At 37.2% G+C, this 21,542-nt stretch overlaps 1 protein-coding gene across 1 annotated transcript in view; it reads left to right on the plus strand.

Moving 5' to 3' along the window:
* TRPC5 (transient receptor potential cation channel subfamily C member 5) overlaps window positions 1-21,542 on the plus strand; it is a gene marked incomplete at its 3' end in the record, with an annotated part of 359,287 nt that overhangs the window by 293,779 nt on the left and 43,966 nt on the right. Inside the window, exons 5-7 of the mRNA XM_084870450.1 lie at window positions 255-394; window positions 5,643-5,965; window positions 21,070-21,265. Of these exons, the coding sequence (XP_084726576.1) occupies window positions 255-394; window positions 5,643-5,965; window positions 21,070-21,265 (659 nt within the window). The remainder of the gene's footprint in view (window positions 1-254; window positions 395-5,642; window positions 5,966-21,069; window positions 21,266-21,542) is intronic.

The following is a 21,542-nucleotide window of genomic DNA, read 5'->3' on the forward strand; positions in this document are numbered from 1 at the left end:
AGTGAGTAGTAGCCAGAAAAGTATAACATATGTGCATATCCAGGTAAAGCCTATCTGGTTTAGTAAATTCAATACTGGAAGGTAAGAAAGAAAAGAAAAATAAGTAAATTATTACTATCTCTAGTGGCTTCACTCCACTAACCCCAATTGATTCACTTATTTCATGTTTTGTTATATGCGGGAATCCTACTATGATGACTAGGATGACTATTCTGACCCTATAAAGAAATGAACCTTTTGCTTCCATTCTTCAGGTTTCATTTGGGGGGAGATTAAAGAAATGTGGGATGGTGGATTTACTGAATACATCCATGACTGGTGGAACCTGATGGATTTTGCAATGAACTCACTCTACCTGGCAACTATTTCCTTGAAGATTGTGGCCTATGTCAAGGTAATTTGGAATGTCTGCCATTCCTCTTAATAATTTTGGCTACACTAAGCTTTAGTACTGGGGACATAAAGAGTTTAGGGGGAAAGTGCTGATGATGATCCCATCCATGTGGGAAAGTACCATATAAACATTACTTTAATAGTTTGTAAGCAGTGTTGCCTAAGCAAAGAAGTTGGAGAATGGAGCAATTTGCAAATAATTCCATAGCTTCTTAAACTCTGAAAGTAAAATAGCTTTCAGCCACCCATCCATTCATAAGTGCTTAAATGTTGTCTAAAATATATTTTTCAAGAAGATGGCCCACCGATGCTTGTATAGGACAGAGATAAAAAAAAATTTTCATTGAATACACTATCTCCAAAAGCTTCTCTCAACCCTTGTCACTTCATTAAAAAGTACTAACTTTACATTTCTCTAATATTTTCTTCCTGTGACATATTCATTAGTAATCCTTCTTCCCTGTGGCATAAAACAGGACAAGGCTGTTCCTTTTCCATAACAGTGCTCCCACTATGAAGTGATCTCTCCCTAACCCATTGAGTTCTCTCTTCTCAAAGCTAAATATTAACAATTCATCATCTGTTCTTCATATGACAGATAACAGAACACTAGAAAATTCACTGCACGAGACATAGACCTTTAATTGTCTCTGTCTCCCTCATCACTTCCATCACCAGGATGATCATTCAAGCTGGTATAAATCCAGCTTTTTAATTTATGTCCCCCTACCAATTCAGATGGCATTTATACACACACAAATCACATTGATAATTTTCCTGCACACTATATAGCCTAAATTATCCGGAAAAATATAGTTTCATATATAGCCCTTCACATTAGGTCACAGGCTTTGAGTTCAAATTTGGTGCTCATTAGATAATGGAATGGCCATCCTCCTTTACCCTGAGTTGAATTTCTCAAATATGAGGAAAGGCTGATGATTAAGGATCCAATATTCTCTAGTCACTCATGCTTTTTGGCATTAAATTTCACATTAAGTTTTAGAATGGGAATATGGCTGTCCCCCAAATCTCCAACAACTTGCTTTATTTTTATGCTCATAATATGCATATTGCATAAATTTTAAGATTTTGGGAGTTAGTTATATAGTGCATGAATGTGGAATGCAGTCGTGAAACATTTTTTAAGAAGCCTAAGAGTATGCCTTATACTTGTGGTGATCACTTAACACATACTTTCAACTTCCTTATACAAGAAAAAGCTGGTGAGGAAATGTTTGAATCTCTGGTTAATGTCCCTGGATAAAATCCATGTCATTCTGGCACTCTGCTGAATAAATAACACTGTTTGCCTAAAAAATACTTTTCTTCCTTTGGAAGTGGTATTTATACACTGGAGAGACAATAAATTATCAGTATAGAAATTGGTGTGTTTTTCTTAAAAATTTAGAATACGTGATCAGTAAAATGATTAACTATTGGGGATATGGAAATGTACCTATAGATGCCCAATATTAACTAATCACATAACCTGTCCAGCTTCACTGGTAAGGTTTCCAAAGAGCTAAACACTTCTTCACCATATAGTGAAAGGATAAATCAGCTCTGCTAAGCTGAGTGAATGCCCCTTAACTGAAAAACACTTAACTCAAAGGAAACATTTGCCAAGAAGCTGGAGTCATCCTACAAAAAAAGAAAATTTATGAAGCAAGACATGACACCTGCTGACTTTAGATTTGCAATAAGGAATTATAAATGGGCAATCTGGCCCACTTAACCACAGAGCACACCAGCCTGAGATGAACTTATTCTGAGCATCACATAGGCTGAGCCAACTCCTATGAGGTAAAACCCAAATGAGCTGGTTCCCAGGCTTCTTGAAACATTTCAGATCACTGAGGAAATACAAAAGCATTATGGGATAAGCTGGGCTTAAAGGAGATCCTTTATTAGAGTGAAAACTAGTCACCCCACATGGTCTACAACAACAGGAACCAATAGTTCAGTACAGACTAAAGTACTCAAAAGGAACAAATACACTAAGGGTGGTGGTCCTCAGTGCCCCGCAAATATCCCCACAAATGAATAATAATTGTCCTTTAGTCTTCTAGGATAGCACCACCTATATTTATTCCACCATCACCTTACTTCCATATATACAGACTAAACCTGAACTTTGATACCCATTGAATTATAGTTCTTTCTTTAAGACCCAGTTCTTGGCTGCAGACACACACACACACACACACACACACACACACACACACACACACACATCCTTATTATGACTGAGTCCCCTTTGAAAAGCATGGAAGCCAATTTTTAAGGTGCATTCCATCTCTAAAACATATAATAAAAATGCCTTGCCTCCCAATATCACTAACTCAAGAGTCAGAAAATTTAATCCTTGCTCAGATACTCACAAACTGGATTACCATAGGTCATCCTTCTACCTCTCTGGGCCTTAGATTCGGATTCTGAAAAAATAAGATTAGAACCACATCTTGAAATTAAAACTTATACAGAATTTCATTATATTAGAGTTTAAAGTATTGAATTTGGATCAAGGAATGAGTATTCCAGGCCTCCTTTTTGACTCCCACAGTGGCCACCAGCTGTCTCCAATGAACCCTCGGGTTTGTGTTAGATCAGAAGTTAGAAAACTGTGGTCTTCAGAGAAAATTTAACCTTCAGCCACATCTTTTTGTTTACATACTGTTTTTTAGTTCTATAAAAAATTAGTTGAGTAATGGTTACAGGAACCATATAGTACACAAAACCAAAAGTACAGGGTGGGGCAAAATTAGGTTTACAGTTGTTCAAATGGAAAATAGCACACTATTTAATAAATAATACAAAAATAAACTCCATGTTTTATGTAATTACAATTGCAAACCTACTTTTGCCCCACAGTGCTTAATACAATATTTTTGTTGACCTCCATATTAAATAAGTTCCAAATTTATTCCCTGCTCTCATATTTTATAATATATTTCTCTAAAAGTATATGCAAAGCATAGATTTGCCACAAGAATCATCTTTCACAACTTCTGAATATTCAGAAAATTCAGATTTAACATCCCATGGACTTCCCTGAGTTACAGTTGTGGCTGTGGCGAGAAAAAAAAACTAAATTACAAGCTATACATTTTCCAGTTAATATTTTATAGTTTTAAAACATAGGTCTGTTTTGCTTATCAGCAAAGAGTCTCAATCTTTTACATATACCTCAAAACCTTTAAAGGCCTATCTACCACATGTGTTGTAATATCAACTATCATATACTAGTAAGTAATATTTAACAGAAATAATGCTAGACTGTTTAGAGACCTGAGTTTTAGTCCTGGATCTGCCATCAACTTGCTGTGTTGTGTAATCTTAAGCAAGTCACTCTGCCTCTCTGTATTTCAGTTCCTCCACTTGTAAAATAGGCATAACAATACCCACCCCTCGACAGAGATGCAACAGAATTTTTTGGAAGGAAAAATGTAGAGATATAAGATTTGGCCAAGAGTGTACAAAACTGGTTGGCCAACTAAAGTCTATCTGAAACAGAAGCAGAATGTGGCAAGGTTTCTCCAAACTCCTCTGACAGTAAAGAATATTGGATACACACAAATGATTTTAACAACACCAGTTTCCTCAGTTATTGGAACTGAAGCACATTTTAGAAATGCTAACAATATAATTTGGCCCACAATGCAACATTTTCTCAGGAAAGGTGTTTACATTTAGCTTTGAGAAACTGTGATATTTAGATGAGAGTTCAAGGCAATATGCTTCATAATGAATTCCAAGCCAAATCTACTTCTGTCTTCAGAAGGTAATAAGCAATTCCTTGTATTTCCATAACATCTCCCCTTATGGAGTACACAGACTTTCACATATGGGTACATAATCACAAATGTGTGTAGTAGGTAGGAGTAGATATTATCCTCATTCTATGATGAAATTGAGAGATAAAGGCAATTTGGGGGGGTTGTTATTTTCTTTTGTTTTTAGAAAGCAAACTTGCTCTTCATTGGTGGATGGGAATGAGGATGTCATGAGAATGGGGTTAGGGTGTCAGAAGCACATCCCCTTCTAGGCTAAGTTAGATCTGGCCTGTTGGATCTGGCTCTACAACACACATGTGGTGTCTTTGAAGGCAAGGAGGGTGAGAGCAATGGTGGAGAATCCATGAAGATACCATAATGAAATTAGAGCAGTGACTCTGCCTGGGCAGCCCTGACTATGGGAGCCCTGGACCTGGAGCTGCCTTCGTCATGCTGGGAGTTCCTCTGGCTACTGCCCACCTGCTAGCTGGTGTCTGCAAGCTGCTATGTCTTGGGCACTGTGGGCTGTCTGTCACATGACTTCTTTTTACAAGAGATAAAGGTAGTTTTAAGTGACAAAATGTAATTGAATTTTAGGTCTCACAACAAAGCCATATTTCTACAAAGCTGGATACCCAATGTTCTAAGAACTAGTAGTCCAATACAGGGATGAAAAATGGATAATAACCCCAGAAATACTGGCTCTTTCCCTACTTCAATCCCCTGGTTCTTCATTTGTGCTAGACAGACATTCAAACTTGTAGGGCTGTCAAAGGAACAACAAAATACATCCATACACCACTGAGTGGGCAGTAGTAAATTCACTACATGAAAAATTGACATGTCATTTGTAATAGTATGGAATACATTGCAGATTGCAAAAAAAAAATTTAAAAAATTAAAAAACAAATAGCAGAAAATCCTGAATAATGGCCCTCCAAGAATGCTCCATCCACCCCAAACTGCAAACATTAGGTACATCAGGGTAAACACTGCACACTATTGAGGCTAAACCTATCCCTTGTCCTTCAGTAACAACTTGTCTGTGGTGTTCAGGAAAAAATAGATGGGGGATAGTTGAGAAGATGAATCTAACTTGAAATCTCATTAGGAAGTAGAATAATTTGGCCTCCTCACCTTGGGCATACCAGTGGCTCAATTCTAGTGACCCTCACCAACAATCTGGCAAACTCATAGTTAGAAAATGTTGACAAGCCACAGGTGGTTGCTCCATATGATTGCTCTGAAATTCATTTTTCTATGTCTATATCCTGGGTATATATTTGAATGGGAGTGGGAAGAAAAGAGTTATTAATATCATGTATTAATTGGGTGGGGGGGGGCAAATGTGTTGTATAAGTAAATGCTTGATGCTTATTTTGATAGTTTTATTTGGGCGCAGAAGACAGGCAAGAGGGGAAAGTTTTATAAATGCTCACTGTACTTCTCATCTTGTGCACTTGTTTCTTTCAGTATAATGGTTCTCGACCAAGGGAAGAATGGGAAATGTGGCACCCAACTCTGATTGCAGAAGCGCTCTTTGCAATATCCAACATTTTAAGTTCGTTGCGTCTCATATCCCTGTTCACAGCCAACTCCCATTTAGGGCCTCTGCAGATTTCTTTGGGGCGAATGCTGCTTGATATCCTCAAATTCCTCTTTATCTACTGCCTGGTCCTTCTGGCTTTTGCCAATGGATTGAACCAGCTTTACTTTTATTATGAGACCAGAGCGATCGATGAGCCGAACAACTGCAAGGGGATCCGATGTGAAAGACAGAACAATGCTTTCTCCACGTAAGACTTCCCCTCTCCTCCATATCTTTTTATGCCTTCTCTTTCTTTACCCTATTTTCTGTCCAAGGCTGTATCACTGTCTCTTGACAGTGCAAACAAACCTTACTCATAGATCAACCTGAAGGGTCTGAAGAGGAGGAAGGTTCTTCACTTACTACAAGGGACTAGGAGAGGAGGTAGACTTAGGTTATGGAGGACAGGGAAGAGATAAACATACAGCTGGGCTCCCAGAAACACATCTGGAGTTAAACTATTTTGGTAGCATCACACATTTTTAAAAGAATCAATAAGGAGGGAGTAAATATTTCTCACTCAAAAAAGCACATCACTCACCAAGGAAATGAAACAGCAAGAGAGGAATAAGAGGAATAGTCACTTATTCCTCTGAATAAGTGACTATGAAAGCTAACTTAAGTATTCTGGAACAAGAACAAAGAAAAGGAAGGATGCAAAAATATTTTCATGCACCCTGTGTTATTGTGATTTATAATAAGAAATATGTACTTTGTCTTCATCCCCTTCTTCCCCCTTTCTGGCACAGAGCTCCTAAAAGACTCTTGGAATTTCCTAAGTTCCTATGGAAACTTCTAGTGCAGCAATTTTCAACTGGTGTGCCACAAGAATTTTTAAAACATGTATTTTGTGAGGGGTACTGACCTCTTTTCCCTTTGATTAAAAAAAAAAAGACAATGGTCAACAAAATAGCCATCCCACACAATGAATCAAAATTATACCTATTTTTTTGTCAGATCAGAAAAAAAAAGTAAAATATTTTGGTGTGCAACAGAATTTTGATAATTATTTATGTATGTCATGACATGAAAATTGCTGCTATAGTCTATAGTGTCAGCTTCTCAAGGAATTTATACTGAAATGTATTTTGAGAGTAACTATTTTGAACACTGCGTAGTTGGTTTTGAAGGCTGCAAAGTGAAAGAGCAATTTAAGTAGATATAGAACCCACTGCTCACTGTGGAACAATCAGAGATGGCTATATACAATCCACATACCCAGGAGGTTATTTCTGAAGGAATAGCCAGCCTGATTGACTGAATAAAAGCCATTAAGGTCTATTTACCCTGATCAGGGGGACTTTCCATCTCCTCCTGTAAATGTTGAGCCAAGTATATCCCCCCAGATGAAGCAGCTGGTATGTTTCATATGCAAGCCATGATGATGACTGGGATATTCATTGCTGAATATGCCCATAATCCATGTTATAGTAAATGCTATGGTTAAGGGGGCCACTTTCATTTGGGTACCCCATGTAACCTTTCTACTGCAAAACCCAGGGACCTTTGGGGAAGCCTTATCAAATTTCCTGTCTCAGCTTCCCCCCAGCCCCACCGGGTCTTACATGTAACAGTAAAAAACATTAAGCTAAGTAACAGGAGAATAGGAAGAGACCAAAAAGGTGGAAATTTTTCAGTAGTTATTAAGAAATAAGATGGCCCCACTGGTGGTGTGATTCAGTTGGTTAGAGCATTGCCCTATACACAAAAGGGGTGCGGGTTCCACTTCTGGTAAAGGTGAGTGCTGAAGGCAACCAATCTCTCTCTCTCTCTCTCTCTCTCTCTCTCTCTCTCTCTCTCTCTCTCTCTCTCTCTCTCTCCCCAATTAAAAACAATTAAGGTGAATAAAGCAAATATTGCTAGGAGCAGAAACAAAGGGGAGAGTCTCAAGACTCATCCCAGCAGGATGCAAATCTTAAGATGCTTATTTTAAAATTAGATGAATAAAATAGACATTGATGATATTAAAATAAAAATTTTAGTAATGTACTATCAAAGATTGGCTGAGTCAAAGGGACCTGTGATGGTTCCCCAACATTAAAGGATCAAAACAAGTCCACTCTACCTCAGTTTGGAGAAATTATAAAAGCCAGAAGACAAAAATTACAATCAGAAATATGATCAGCAATCTCTTCTGGCAGTAGTTAGTTAAATTTATCAAGTTAGGCTGACACAGGGGCAAGGGTTTCTTGGATCAACCCCTGGCTGGGGACCTAAAACCTTTTGCACAAGAATAAGTAGCATGGTCAGAGGGTGGAAAAGATAAGTTTCCAGGACTCATTTAACACAGGAATCCCACAAACTGTGGTACCAAAACCCATTGTGAAGCCATGACAATCCACATACTCAGGAGGTTATTTCTGAAGGAATAGCCAGCCTGATTTACTGAATAAAAGCCATTAAGGTCTATTTACCCTGATAAAAGGGACTTTAGAGATTATATAAAAATGTAAGGGTTGATAGAATTATGAAAGTTGGAATGTTTAACCAGGCATTATGTAAAGAAGTTGTTTCTCCTCTTCCTGAATGTTTTATGGAAACAGATATATATCTGACAGTGGAATACTTCCCCTACCCAGTACTATAAAATCAAAGCCTGTTGATGAAGACCAAATAGAGGCTGCAGTTAGAAGCATAAGGGTTGATGGTATTAAGGTCAACATTTGTAGAATTAGTGTATCTGAATGGGCTTTATGTGAAGTGGTTGCATCTCTTTTACCTGATTGTATTATTGGGGTGGGCATTGAATCTGATAGAGGAATGTTTTCCCTACCTAGGATTGGGGTGGGCATTGAATCTGATTGAGGAATGTTTTCCCTACCTAGAATGCATATTAATTGGACATGCTAAATGGGAATCAATATGGTTGCTTGAGCACACACTGTGTAGAATAGAAGCTGGAATGCTGGTAGGAGAAAATGCCCTGTGTCATAATCTTATGTGGAGTGTAGAAAGCATCTCCCAGTAACAACTGCACCACCTTTCACAGAAATAAGCTAGAATGAGAAGAGAAGCTGAAAGAAAGATTAAAATCAGTTTACCTTCTGAGATTAATTTAAGGTTTCAAAGAGTACCAAGCACTGATTGGAAATGTTTCCCATTCCTACTGAGAATACAGGAGATAGTTCAATACTCTTGTCCATGAGCCTACTACCTCCAGACACATGGAACTCCTGTAACTTTTCTTTGCAAATTCAAAACCTGCTTTTTTAGGACCTTCAAGCCTTAAGAGTGTTGTTTTGTTTTGTTTTCCGACAAATCACTATCAGAGAAATAGACAATAGAAAACAAATAAGCACACTTCAGGAAATGTGTTAGATTCCAGGAATGGTGATGGGTTTTCCCTGGTGTCAGTGACCTATACATTTCCCATCTCCAACCCAAGTTCTGGGGAGTGCCACTCATCCGTATCACAACAAGGACCCCAAGGTTGTAAGATATTCTTAGTCATTAAATTAAGATATAATTTCTAACTTTAACTCTATAAACTGAAGCACTTTAGTGGACTCAGATATTCTAGAAAGCCATTCATTAACAAAGGCCAAGAAAAAAAAGTGTTTCTGCTTGACCCCAAGCTCCACAAATTGAGAATGAAAAAACAATGCTACCTAGCCTATTTTTATTATTTGCCTCTAGCAGAATTTTATAAAATGGGTTACAAATAACCACAATCAGGGAAATGTTAATAGACATGAAAACAGGATCTATGATCAAATGTTTTTTGAAAATGCTAAGGCAAGCTTAAAAAGATTTCTTCATTGTAAGACCTCTCAGACTTTCCATTGTGAATGTACAATGTTGTGAGAGGTTTCACCTAATGTATTGGCCAATATGATGTTCCAGTGAATAGAGTTTGAAAATGTTTGGCTTATTCCATTGCCCATTTTGCAGTGTCCACCCACTCCACTAGGCCATAATTATTGCCTCTCAGGGTAAAATTTTGGATAGAGAAGCCAGACTCATATGAAAGGAAAGAGAAGCCAAAATTAGTTGACAAAGGAATAGTGCTATTTTTATTAAGCCAACCTTGGGTGTTTAATAGCAACTGGTCACCTCACCTTGCTAGTGCCTCCGGATAAGGAACTGCTTCCTCTCCTGCTTAACTCTAGAGACAGATTTCACATCAACCTGTTTTCAATATAAAGAGCAATTTTGTAGTGGCTTAAGCAATAGGAGACTATATTTGTTCCCATCAAAGCATTCAACAGAATGTAACATCTGAGTGCAAGGTGTTTTCTAGGATGCCAGGTCCCTGACAATTACCCTTTCAAATAAACTGTGCTTAGGAAGTTTATGAAACACCTTCATGCAAGTCTGTAGTGAATATTAACACCCCTGTTGCCAACTGACATTTTGCTCCCATCACTTTCCCAGCAGGGATAATTGACAAGAATGGGCACTGTCATACACAAAATTATATCTTTGGAGGTCAGTTATGAAGAAGCATCATCCTACTGTGGCCAAATCAACAGTAATATTAGTTCGATTTTTCTATAAGTTTTTTTTTTCTTCCATACAGGTCTGACTCTGATTTATGTTTTATTTTAAATTATTCAACTCAGACATTTTCTATATGAACCTACTAAAATACATTCTACTCTGGGCATCAGAAAGACTTAGCTTTTAGAAAAGGGGAAAGTGAACTTGTTTGTATGCCTAAACAAAGTATGGCATGCTTACTGTCATCCTTTTTCTTCTGATTCTACAGAGATGCCTTTGCTATTCTTTGGCTTAAAAGAGAGAAAATCTCTTTTTCCCCTTGGCACACAATTCAAGGGGACTTTATTGTCCTTACTGACTATCACATGACAGTACTATTGGTGGTTTTAGTTCATAATTCCATACTGGGAGTTCTTGGCCTTCATCTATTGTCAAGAGAAGCAACTGGGAAGGCATCACCATTCTGATCACACAGGATTTGTGAGAGAAAAAGGGTGAAAGTGGTAAGAAGCTAACTTTCTGGTCTTATATCTTTTTCTGAGGCCTAAGCCTTTATCTCCAGATGCCTTCTGAAAACATCTGGCTGTGCCACAGGCCTCTCAAACACAAAATATCCACAGCTAAATTCCTTATCTCCATATCCCCATCCTAAATCTATTTTCACTTTAATTCCTCACCTTATTAAGTAACACCATCTAGAATCCTAGGCACCATCTTTATTCAGGTCTAAGTTAGCTCTTCCAAGAACTTCTGCATGCTTAACTTGTCTCCTATCATTAAGTCTTTCCTTTCAAAAAAAATATTGAATTTATTGAGGTGACATTGGTTAATGTGATTATATAGGTTTCAAATGTACAATTCTATAACAAATCATCTGTATATTATATATCATCACTCAAAGTCAAGTCTCCTTCCATGACCATTTATCCCCTCTTTTACTCTCTTTTACCTTGCCCCACCACCCTATCCATCTGAAAATCAAGATACTGTAATTTGTGTCTATAAATTGGGGGGAGGGGTGTTAATCACCTTTTCACCCAGTTCTCCAACCTCTTCTCTTCTACCTATTAGTCTGTTCTCTGTACTTATGAATCTGTTTCTATTTTGTTCATTAGATTCTACATATAAGTGAAATCATATGGTACTTGTCTTTCTCTGACTGGCTTATTTCGTTTAGCATAAAACTCTCCAGGTCCATCCATGCTGTTACAAGGGGTAAGGATTTCCTTTTTTTTTTTTTTTTTTTTTTACAGCCAAGTAATATTCCATTGCATAAATGTACCAGAGCTTTATTATCCACTCATCTACTGATAGGCACTTAGGCTGAGTCCAAATCTTGGCTATCCTATCTAATAAAAGAGTAATATTAATTGACCATCACTCCAACACACAAGATGGCTTCCCCCATGTGAACACAAGATGGCCTCCACAAGATGGTCAGCAGGGGAGGGCAGTTGGGAGGGATCAGGCCAGCAGGGGAGGGCAGCTGTGGGGTATCAGGCCATCAGGGGAGGGCAGTTGGGGGTTACCAGGCCTGCAGGGAAGGGCAGTTGAGGAGGGACCCAGGCCTGCAAGGGAGGGCAGTTAGCGGTGACAAGGCCTGCAGAGGAGGGCATTTAGGGGCAAACAGGCTGGCAGAGGAGCAGTTAGGCATCAATAAAGGTGGCAGGGGAGTGTGAAGAGGTTGATCAGGCTGGCAGGCAGAGTGCTTAGGGGCACTCAAGAAGGCAGGCAGGAGAGTAGTTGGGAGCCAGCAGTCCTGGATTGTGAGAGGGATGTCCGAATGCTCTGTAGGATTGGGAATAAATGGGCAGTTGGACATCCCTCAAGGGGTCCCAGATTGGAGAGGGTGCAGGCTGGGATGAGGGACACCCCCTCCCCTCCCCATGCACGAATTTCATGCACAGGGCCTCTAGTTGTAAATAATGCTTCAATGAACATAGGGGTGCATATATTCTCCCAAATTTATCAGTTCTAGTATTTTGGGTTTCTTTGGGAAAATTCCCAGAAGTGGATTCACTAAGTCATAAGGCAGTGGAAATTTTTAATTTTTTGAGGAAACTCCATACTGTTCCCCACAGTGGTTGCACCAATCTACATTCCCACCAACAGTGCATGAGGGTTCCCTTTTCTCGACATCCTGGCCAACACTTGTTGTTTGTTGATTTATTGATGATAGCCATTCTGATAGGTGCTAGGTAATATCTCATTATGGTTTTAATTTGCAGCTCTCTGTTAATTAGTGAAGTTAAGCATCTTTACATTTGTCTATTGGCTATTGGTATGTCATCTTGTGAGAAGTGCCTATTCAATTCCTTAGCACATTTTTTAATTGGATTGGTTTTTTTGTTGTGTAATTGTATGAGTTATTTATATATTTAGGATATTAACCCCTTATAAGATGTAAAATTGGTAAATATATTATCCTATTTAATAGGTTGTATTTTCATTTTATTGATGGTTTCCTTTGCAGTACAAAACTTTTTAGTTTGATATAGTCCCATTTGTTTATTTTTTCTTTTGTTTCATATATATATATATATATATATATATATATATATATATCCTTGAGCTAAGAGAAATCTCAGATAGTTTTCTTCTAAGATTTTTATGATTTCAAGTCTTATCTTAAGTCTTCAATCCATTTTCAGTTTATTTTTGTGTATCGTGTAAGAAGATAGTCTAGTTTCATTTTTTGCATGTATCTGTCCAGTTTTCCCAATACCATTTATTGAATATGCTATCTTCACCCTATTGTATGTTTTGCATCTTTTGTAAAGTATTAGTTGATCATAAGGTGTGGGTTTATTTCTGGGATCTTTATTCTGTTACACTGATCTTAATGTCTGTTTTTATGACAGTACTATCCTGTTTAGATTTCTATGGCTTTGTAGTACAGCTTGATATTAAGCAGTGTGAGTCCTCCAAACTTGGTCTTATTTCTCAAGATTACCAAGGCTATTCAGGAACTTTTGTGATTTCATATAAATTTTGGAATATTTGTTCTAGTTCTGTGAAATATGCCATTAGTATCTTGATAACAACTGTGTGGAATCTATAGATTTCTGTGGGAAATATGGACATTTTAATTATGTGAATTTTTCCTATCTGTGGACATGGAATATACTTTCATTTGCTTATATATATATTTTTAAATTTCTTTCTTCAGTGTTTCATAATTTTCTGAGTATAAATCTTTTACCTCCTTGATTAAAATTATTCCTAGGTAATTTATTTATTTTGATGCAATTGTAAATGGAATTGTTTACTTAGTTTCCTTTATGATAGTTCATTATTGGTGTATAAAATACAACTGGTTTCTAGATATTGATATTGTATCCTTCTACTTTACTGAATTCATTCATCAGTTCTAGTAGTTTTGGTGGAATCTTTAAGGTTCTCAATATACAGTATCATATCATATGAAAATAATGACAGTTTTACTTTTTACTTTTCAATTTGCATGCCTTTTATTTATTCTTCTTGTCTGATCACTGTGGATAGGACTTAAAGTATTATGTTGAATAAGAGTGGTGAAAGCATGCATCCCTTACTTGTTACTGATCTTAAGGAAAACACTTTTAAATTTTTCCCATTCAGTATGATGTTGGCTGTGAGTTTGTTATATATGGCCATTATTATGTTGAGGTATATTGCCTTTATTCCCACTTTGCTGAGAGTTTTTATCATAATTAGGTGCTGGATTTTATGAAATGCTATTTCTGAATATATTGGTATAAGCATGTGGTTTTTATCTTTCATTTTGTTTATGTGGTGTATCATATTTATTGATTTGCAGATATTGTACTAACCTTGTATCCCAGGAATAAATTCAAGTTGATCATGATATATGATCTTTTTAATGTATTGCTGGAGCCAGTTCACTAATATTTTGTTGAGGGTTTCAGCATTATGTTCATCAGAGATATTGGCCTATAATTTTTCTTTTTTTTTTGTAGTGTCTTTATCTGGTTTTGCATTTAGGATAATACTGTCCTCATGAAGTGAGCTTGGGAGTCTTACCTCCTTTTGAATTTTGGGAATAGTTTGAGAAGGATAGGTGTTATTTCTTCTTTTTTTAATTTAATAAATCTTTATTGTTCAAATTATTACTATGTTCCTCTTTTTTACCCCATAGCTCCCCTCCACCAGGTTCCTACCCCATCCTCTACCCTTACCCCTCCCCACTGTCCTCCTCTATAAGTATACACTTTTTATTCAGTCTCTTCCCGCATCCCCCTACTCCCCTTTTCCCAAAAAAATTGTCAGTCTACTCCCTTCCTATGCCCCTGATTCTATTATATTCACCAGTTAATATTGTTCATCAGATTTTTTTATTTCCTTGGGTTTTTTTTTTAGTCACTTATTGATAGTTACGTATTTGTTGTTCATAATTTTTATCTTTTCCTTCTTCTTTCTCTTCTTAAAGAATACCTTTCAGTATTTCATATAATTCTGGTTTGGTAGTGATGAACTTCTTTAGCTTTTTCTTATCTGTGAAGCTCTTTATCTGACCTTCCATTCTGAATGATAACTTTGCTGAGTAGAATAATCTTGGTTGTAATCTTGCTATTCATCACTTTGAATATTTCTTGCCATTCCTGTCTGGCCTGCATAGTTTCTGTTGAGAAATCAGCTGACAATTGTACGGGTGCTCCATGGTAGGTAACTAACTGTTTTTCTCTTGCTGCTTTTAATATTCTCTCTTTGTCTTTTGCTCTTGGCATTTTAATTATGATGTGTCTTGGTGTGGTCCTCTTTGGATTCCTTTTGTTTGGGGTTCTGTGTGCTTCCTGGACTTGTAAGTCTATTTCTTTCATCAGGTGGGGGAAGTTTTCAGTCACTATTTCTTTGAATAGGTTTTCAGTATCTTGCTCTCTCTCTTCTTCTGGCACCTCCATAATTCTGATGTAGGTACACTTGAAGTTGTCCCAGAGGTTTTTTACACTATGTTCAACTTTTTGGATTCTTTTTGCTTTTTGTTTTTCTGGAGGAGTGTTTTTCGCTTCTTGGTATTCCAAATCTTTGACTTGATTCTTGTGATCCTCTAGTCTGCGTTTAGGTCTCTGTATAATAATTTTTATTTCAGTCAGTGTATGCTTAATTTCTAGTTGATCCTTTTTCATATCTTCAAGGGTCTCATTTAATTTATCAGCCTTTTCTGGGAAATGCTTGAAAAACCTTATAACCGTAGTTTTGAACTCTATATCCAGTTTTTCGCTTTCCTCCATTTCCTTCAATTGTGGCCTGCCTCTTTGTCTCCGCATTTTAGCTACTTCCCTGAGTTAATGGAGTTGTTTTGTGTGTTAGGTGTCCTAGAAGGGCCAAATAGCTCCGCCTCCCCAGTTACCTGTGATGGACACTCTTGGTGCATCCCTTTGTGGGCTGAGTGTGCAGTCTTGTTGTACTTAAGCCTGGTTTGTTGTTGGTATCACTGGGGGGAGTTGACCTCCAAGCCAACTGACTGTGAGGATCAGCAGTGTCTCCACTGGGAGGGCTTCTGTGCTCAGCTTGAATGGGGTGGAGTCTCAGCATGGCAGAGACAAGCCTTGGTTTCCCATCAGCCCCACCCTAAGAGGGCCCTGTTCTCAGTGTCCCACAGCAATGGATGCGCACACCTCTGAAAGAAGGCTGCTCTCGAGTTTTGCCTACTTCCAGACAGTCCAGTTTCTCCCTGACCAGAGCTGGATTTCAGTGAAGTCAGGAGGTTTTGTTTTCCTCTAAAATGAGAAAGCTATCCATGTGTTTGCTGCCTGCCCTCTCCTCATGCTGCAAATAAGCCAGCTACTTATTCAGCCGCCCTTCCATGCTCATGGGTCTCCACACCTCCACAGCTCCTGAGTCTCAGTGTCCTTTTCTCTTTCCTTCTTGTGGTAGAATTTCCACTCAGCCAGCTTTCTGGTGGTTCTGGATGATGTCCACTTTGTTTTCCAGTTATAGTTTTAACCCTTTGCACTCCGAACCATTCTGGACATTGGCTACCAGCTACTCGACGCTACTTTGTGGCGGAAACGTGCTTTGAAATAACTCAATTCCCCGTAATCACTAATAAACTGTAATGTCCCCTGAGAGGGGACATCCGAGTGATATGCTAGAATTCCGATGTCCCCTGAGAGGGGACAGTGGAGTGCAAAGGGTTAAAATTGTTGTGGTAGGCAGCCGTATAGGTGTTTACCTTATGCCGCCATCTTGGTTTCTCAGGTGTTATTTCTTCTTTGGTACAATTCACCTGTGAAGCTGTCCAATCCACAACTTTTGTTTGTTGAAAGTTTTTGTTTTATTACTGCTTTGATTTCATTAGTTGTTATCTTTCTATTTGAATTATCTGATTCTTCCTGATTCAGTTTTAGAAGATTGTTTTATTCTAGGAATGTATCCATTTTGTCCACATTGTCCAATTTGTTGTCTTATAATTGTTTATAATTTATTCTTACAATCCATTTTATTTCTGTGGAGTCAGTTGTTACTTCTCCTTTTTTCATTTCCAATTTTATTTATTTGTTTCCTCACTTTTTTTCTTGATGAGTCTGTTAAAGGTTTGTTAATCTTGTTTATCTTTAAAAAACAAACAAACAAACAAACAAAAAGTACCTGGTTTTACTTATCTCTTGTATTTTTTAGACTCTATTTTGTTCATTGATCTCTGATTTTTATTTCTTCTAGGCATTTTGGGAATTTTTGTTGCTGTTTTCTTCATAGTACTTTTAAGTGTAAAGTTAGATTGTTTATTTGAGATTCTTCTTATTTATGATTTGGGGCCTGTAGTGCTATGAATTTCATTCGTAGGGCTGCTTTTGCTATGTCTCATTGATTTGAGGTTGTTGTATCTTTATTTTCATTTGTTTCAAGGTATATTTTGATTTTTTCCTTGATTTTGTTTCTAATTCATTCAGTGTTTAGCTATGTTACTCAGCCTCCATATCTTTGTGTGTTTTTCTTCTTTTCTTTATTGATTAAGGTATTACATATGTGTAATTATCCCTATGTTGCCCCCACCCACCCCAACCCATGCCCTCATCCCCCTGGTGTCTGTGTCCATTGGTTAGGCTTATATGCATGCATACAAGTCCTTTAGTTGATCTCTCCCTCTTACCACCACCCTCCCCTACCTTCCCTCTGAGGTTTGACAGTCTGATCAATGTTTCTCTGTCTCTGGATCTGCTTTTGTTCATCAGTTTATGTTGTTTATTATCTTCCATAAATGTGTGAGATCATGTGATATTTATCTTTCTTTGACTGGCTTATTTCACTTAGCATAATAGTCTCCAGTTCCATCCATGCTGTTGCAAGTGGTAGGAGTTTCATTTGTGTTTTTCTTTTTCTTTTTTTTTCCTTTTTTTTCTTGTGATTGATTAAAGTTTCATACCATTATGGTCAGAGAATATACTTGATATGATTTCCATCTTCTTAAATTTATTAAGACTTCAAATCTGGATTAGTATAACAGTCTAGGGCTTTATGCTAAGAAATTAGCTATTGAAAGTAGAAACTGAATGTTGTAGATATGTTATAAATATTTTTATGAAACATGAAAAAAATAAATTATTAAGACTTATTTTGTGTCTTAACATGTGAGTCTATCCTAGAAAGTGTTTCATGTGCCAGCCTTAAGTCTTATCTCTCCTCCAAATAATTTCCCACCTGCCACACGCAGGTTTCTTTCTAAATACCAGTGTTATCCTGTCATGTCCCAGACTTAAGGCTCACCAAGTGTCTTAATTTTCTCCAGTATAAAATTCACCTCTTTACCATAGCACACAGGATTTAGTTATCTGGACCCCACCTCTCCACACTCTTACTCCTATGCTTTATAATCAACATCTTTCTTGTTCTTTTCCAACTACAGAGAAGCATCTCAGCACTACAGCTTTCACACATAACCTGCCATTCCTTCTGTCTAAAATGCCCACCTGGCCAGCCTAGAAAACCTATACCCCTCCTCTAAGTCTCTGGCAAAGCATTACCTGCTCTTTACGTCTTTTCTTACTCTGACCTTGCTCCCAGTAACAGTCTCCTGTATTTTCCATGGCCTTTTAACTACAACTCCATTACAATAAATAATCTGCTATATTTTAGTAATTTATTGTCTCTCACCATACTGAGATTCCCAGCTTAGTAAGCCTTGTACCTATCACAGAGGAAACTAAGACATAAAGGTGTTCAACATTCCCATTAAACAACTGAGTGAAAAGGATGAAGTCCAGTAGCAATCCTATCTTTAATTCTAGAAGATCTACTTCTGCTTTACCCTCCCCCAATATAGTTGAAGTACCTGGCCAGCTCTGTCATTATGATTATCAACTTTGAACTTGCTGCCAGCAAAAACCCTTAGCCTTTCTGCTATCTCCCTCATTTTGTACTTGGGCACTTGGCGTGAGAGCAAAGCTCTACATTGATCCTATTAAATGTCATCTCATTAGTTCTAGCACATTGTTCCAGGCTGTTAAAATATTTTTGAAAGTTGATCCTGTCATTCAATCTATTACCTAACATTCCAAGTCTTATGTCATCTGAAAATCTAAGCTTACCATCTATTCTCATCTAAAACATTAAAAACATTCTTATGCTAGCTTGGTATTTGCTGGATAGAATATTGGGCAGCTATTGAAATGTTACCTTTGAAGACTCTATATATATACAAAATATATAATTTTTAAAAGCACAAAATTTATATATATTATGATTTCAATTATGTAAACTGGATATACAAATGGATGACAATCTATAAGGACAATAAAGAAAGGCAAAACAACAACAAGGTTGTATTTGGGTTGATGATTAGTAATACTCATAAAAATAACTAATATTTACTGAGTGTGAGGTCCAGGCACTATTACAAAATGAGATTTACATGAATTAACTCATGTAATCTTTACAATAATACTATCAAGTAGCCACTATTATTATTAACTATTTTACAAATGGAGAAATTGGGGCACAAAGAAGTTAAGCAGGCTGCTCCCAGCCACATAGATGATCAGTGGCAGAGTCAGGATTTCAATTTAGGCATAAATGCTCCAGTCTCCTTTATTCCTTATGCAAGTATAAGACTGGTTTTGTAAAGCCATGTAAACTTCGTTGTGTAAAAATACAATAATCACAAACGCAGCCCTACCTAGCTGGTTTGGCTCAGTAGATAGAGTGTTGGCCTACAGATTGAAGGGTCCCAGATTTGATTCTAGTAAAGTGCACATGCCCAAGTTGCAGACTTGATCCCCAATAGGGGGCATCAGGAGGCAGCCGATCAATTATTCTTTTTCTTCATTAATGTTTTACCATCTCCTTCTTCCTGTCCCTTACTCTCTAAAATCAATAAAATATATATTTTTAAAAATGCATGTATAGCTAAGTAGCACTGAACTGTGACCTAGCAGGTCATTTGCAACCTCCTTGTAGACTATCACCATTCATTTATGACTATTCCTAATCAATGTTGATTTCTCTACTAACATTTAGTCCATATTTTCCCACATTATTTACATGGATAAAAACTTAGTTCCCTCAAAGGCTTTTCTTTTTTTTCTGACCAGATATTAAATGTCCTTGTTAATTGTCTTCAGCTTTCTCCCTTAATTTCAGTTCATAGCCTTCTTACTAGTAATATGATCATCACAGGGTGGTGCCATTCATTTGTACTTTCTTTAGTTATTTTCACCTGTCATCTTTTATAGTTATTCAACAAACATTTATTCAGCAACTGCTCTGTGCCAAGCAATGAACATATTGAGTAAGATGGCATCCTTATCCTCAAGAAGTGCATAGTCTAGTGGAAAGTACAGGCAAACAATTAGAATAACTGCCATTTTTAATGCTAACAATATCCCAGAAACTGTGTTGGGTGCAGTATCTTATGTGATACAGTTAGGTGATTAAGTGTGTGGGCTCCAGAGTCAGAAGAATTGGGTGCAAATCCTACCTCTTCCTGCCTGTGTGACCACTCTGTACCTCAGGTTCTCATTTGAAAAACAAAATAGTATCTACTTCATAGGGTTATTCTGAGAATCAAATATTATAATACATTGAAAACACCACAGTGCCTGCCATATAGTAAGATCACAACAAATATTAACAATTGGTATTTATCCTATCAACAACTATTTTAGAAATCAGGAAACTTGAAGTTTAAAGTGGCTATGTAACTTTTCCAAAGTCAAATAGTTAATAAACACTTATAGCTGGGTGACCATATGGAAGTCATTCAATCTCTGAACCTCTGTTTTCTCAGAAGTAACAAAGTTTTTATATGGATCATAATTATAATGTATGTAAAGTGCTTAGTATGCATTTATAGTACTAAATAATTATTAATGTAACATTTAAAACAACCCATATAACATATTAATTAAAAAATCCTTAAGCTCCTCAACTGAGCTGAGCACCATCCTGGGAGCTGTGGGAATCACAATAGAAGTATTAGAAATGATAAGTGCTCATGTTCACTCAACAAGCAAATGTCAGAGTTGACATTTTAATCCAAAGCAATATAATCCAAGCACCATAACGCAAGTGCCACTGTATTTCTCCCTCTATGTAATTAGACTGATGGTAAATCATATGTTCTGAATATGAGAGAGGAAGTTTGGTGGCAGAAGTTTTCAGCCTTTGAAGTAAGTCTTGTAATGCTATAGTTCTGCATAGACTAAGAAGAGGGAGATGGTATAAGTGGAAAGACAAAGCATAAGAAGAAATGAGAATAAACAAACAAACTGATCTAGCTGGTTTGAGTTGGGGAAGAGGCCAAAATATGTGAAATAATCAGTCTACTTGTTTGGATGCAAATATTGCAGCCTCCTTATTAAGCAGATCACCTCACATTTTCTCTCATCTTGCTCTTCCTAAAGAATTAACTAACCTGCCCTTTTCTCTCTTTAGGCTCTTTGAAACCCTTCAGTCACTCTTCTGGTCTGTATTTGGACTTTTAAATCTCTATGTTACCAATGTGAAAGCCAGACATGAGTTCACAGAGTTTGTGGGAGCTACCATGTTTGGGACATACAACGTCATCTCTCTGGTAGTGCTGCTGAACATGCTGATAGCTATGATGAACAACTCCTACCAGCTTATTGCCGTGAGTAGCTTTGTTTTACAAGGGTGATTCCCTTTACTAAGGTGGTTTCAGGGGGTCACATTGGCAATCTGTCTTCTTAATTTATTTTACATTAGCTTTCTTAGTTGTTAGATTGAATTATTTATTTCCAAGACAACTTAGTTTGGACTCTCAGTCCATTGAATCTCAGAAATCTAAAAGATGTTCTACTTAATAAGGTTTTTTGATTATCTGATAAAAATATTTTTAAATCTCTAAATCTGTTTTTCTTGTCTTAGTAAAGAGAGCTCAGGAGGTC

The sequence above is a fragment of the Pipistrellus hanaki genome (genome assembly GCF_964339955.1).
Source record: "Pipistrellus hanaki genome assembly, chromosome: X".
NCBI classification, from domain to species: domain Eukaryota; kingdom Metazoa; phylum Chordata; class Mammalia; order Chiroptera; family Vespertilionidae; genus Pipistrellus; species Pipistrellus hanaki.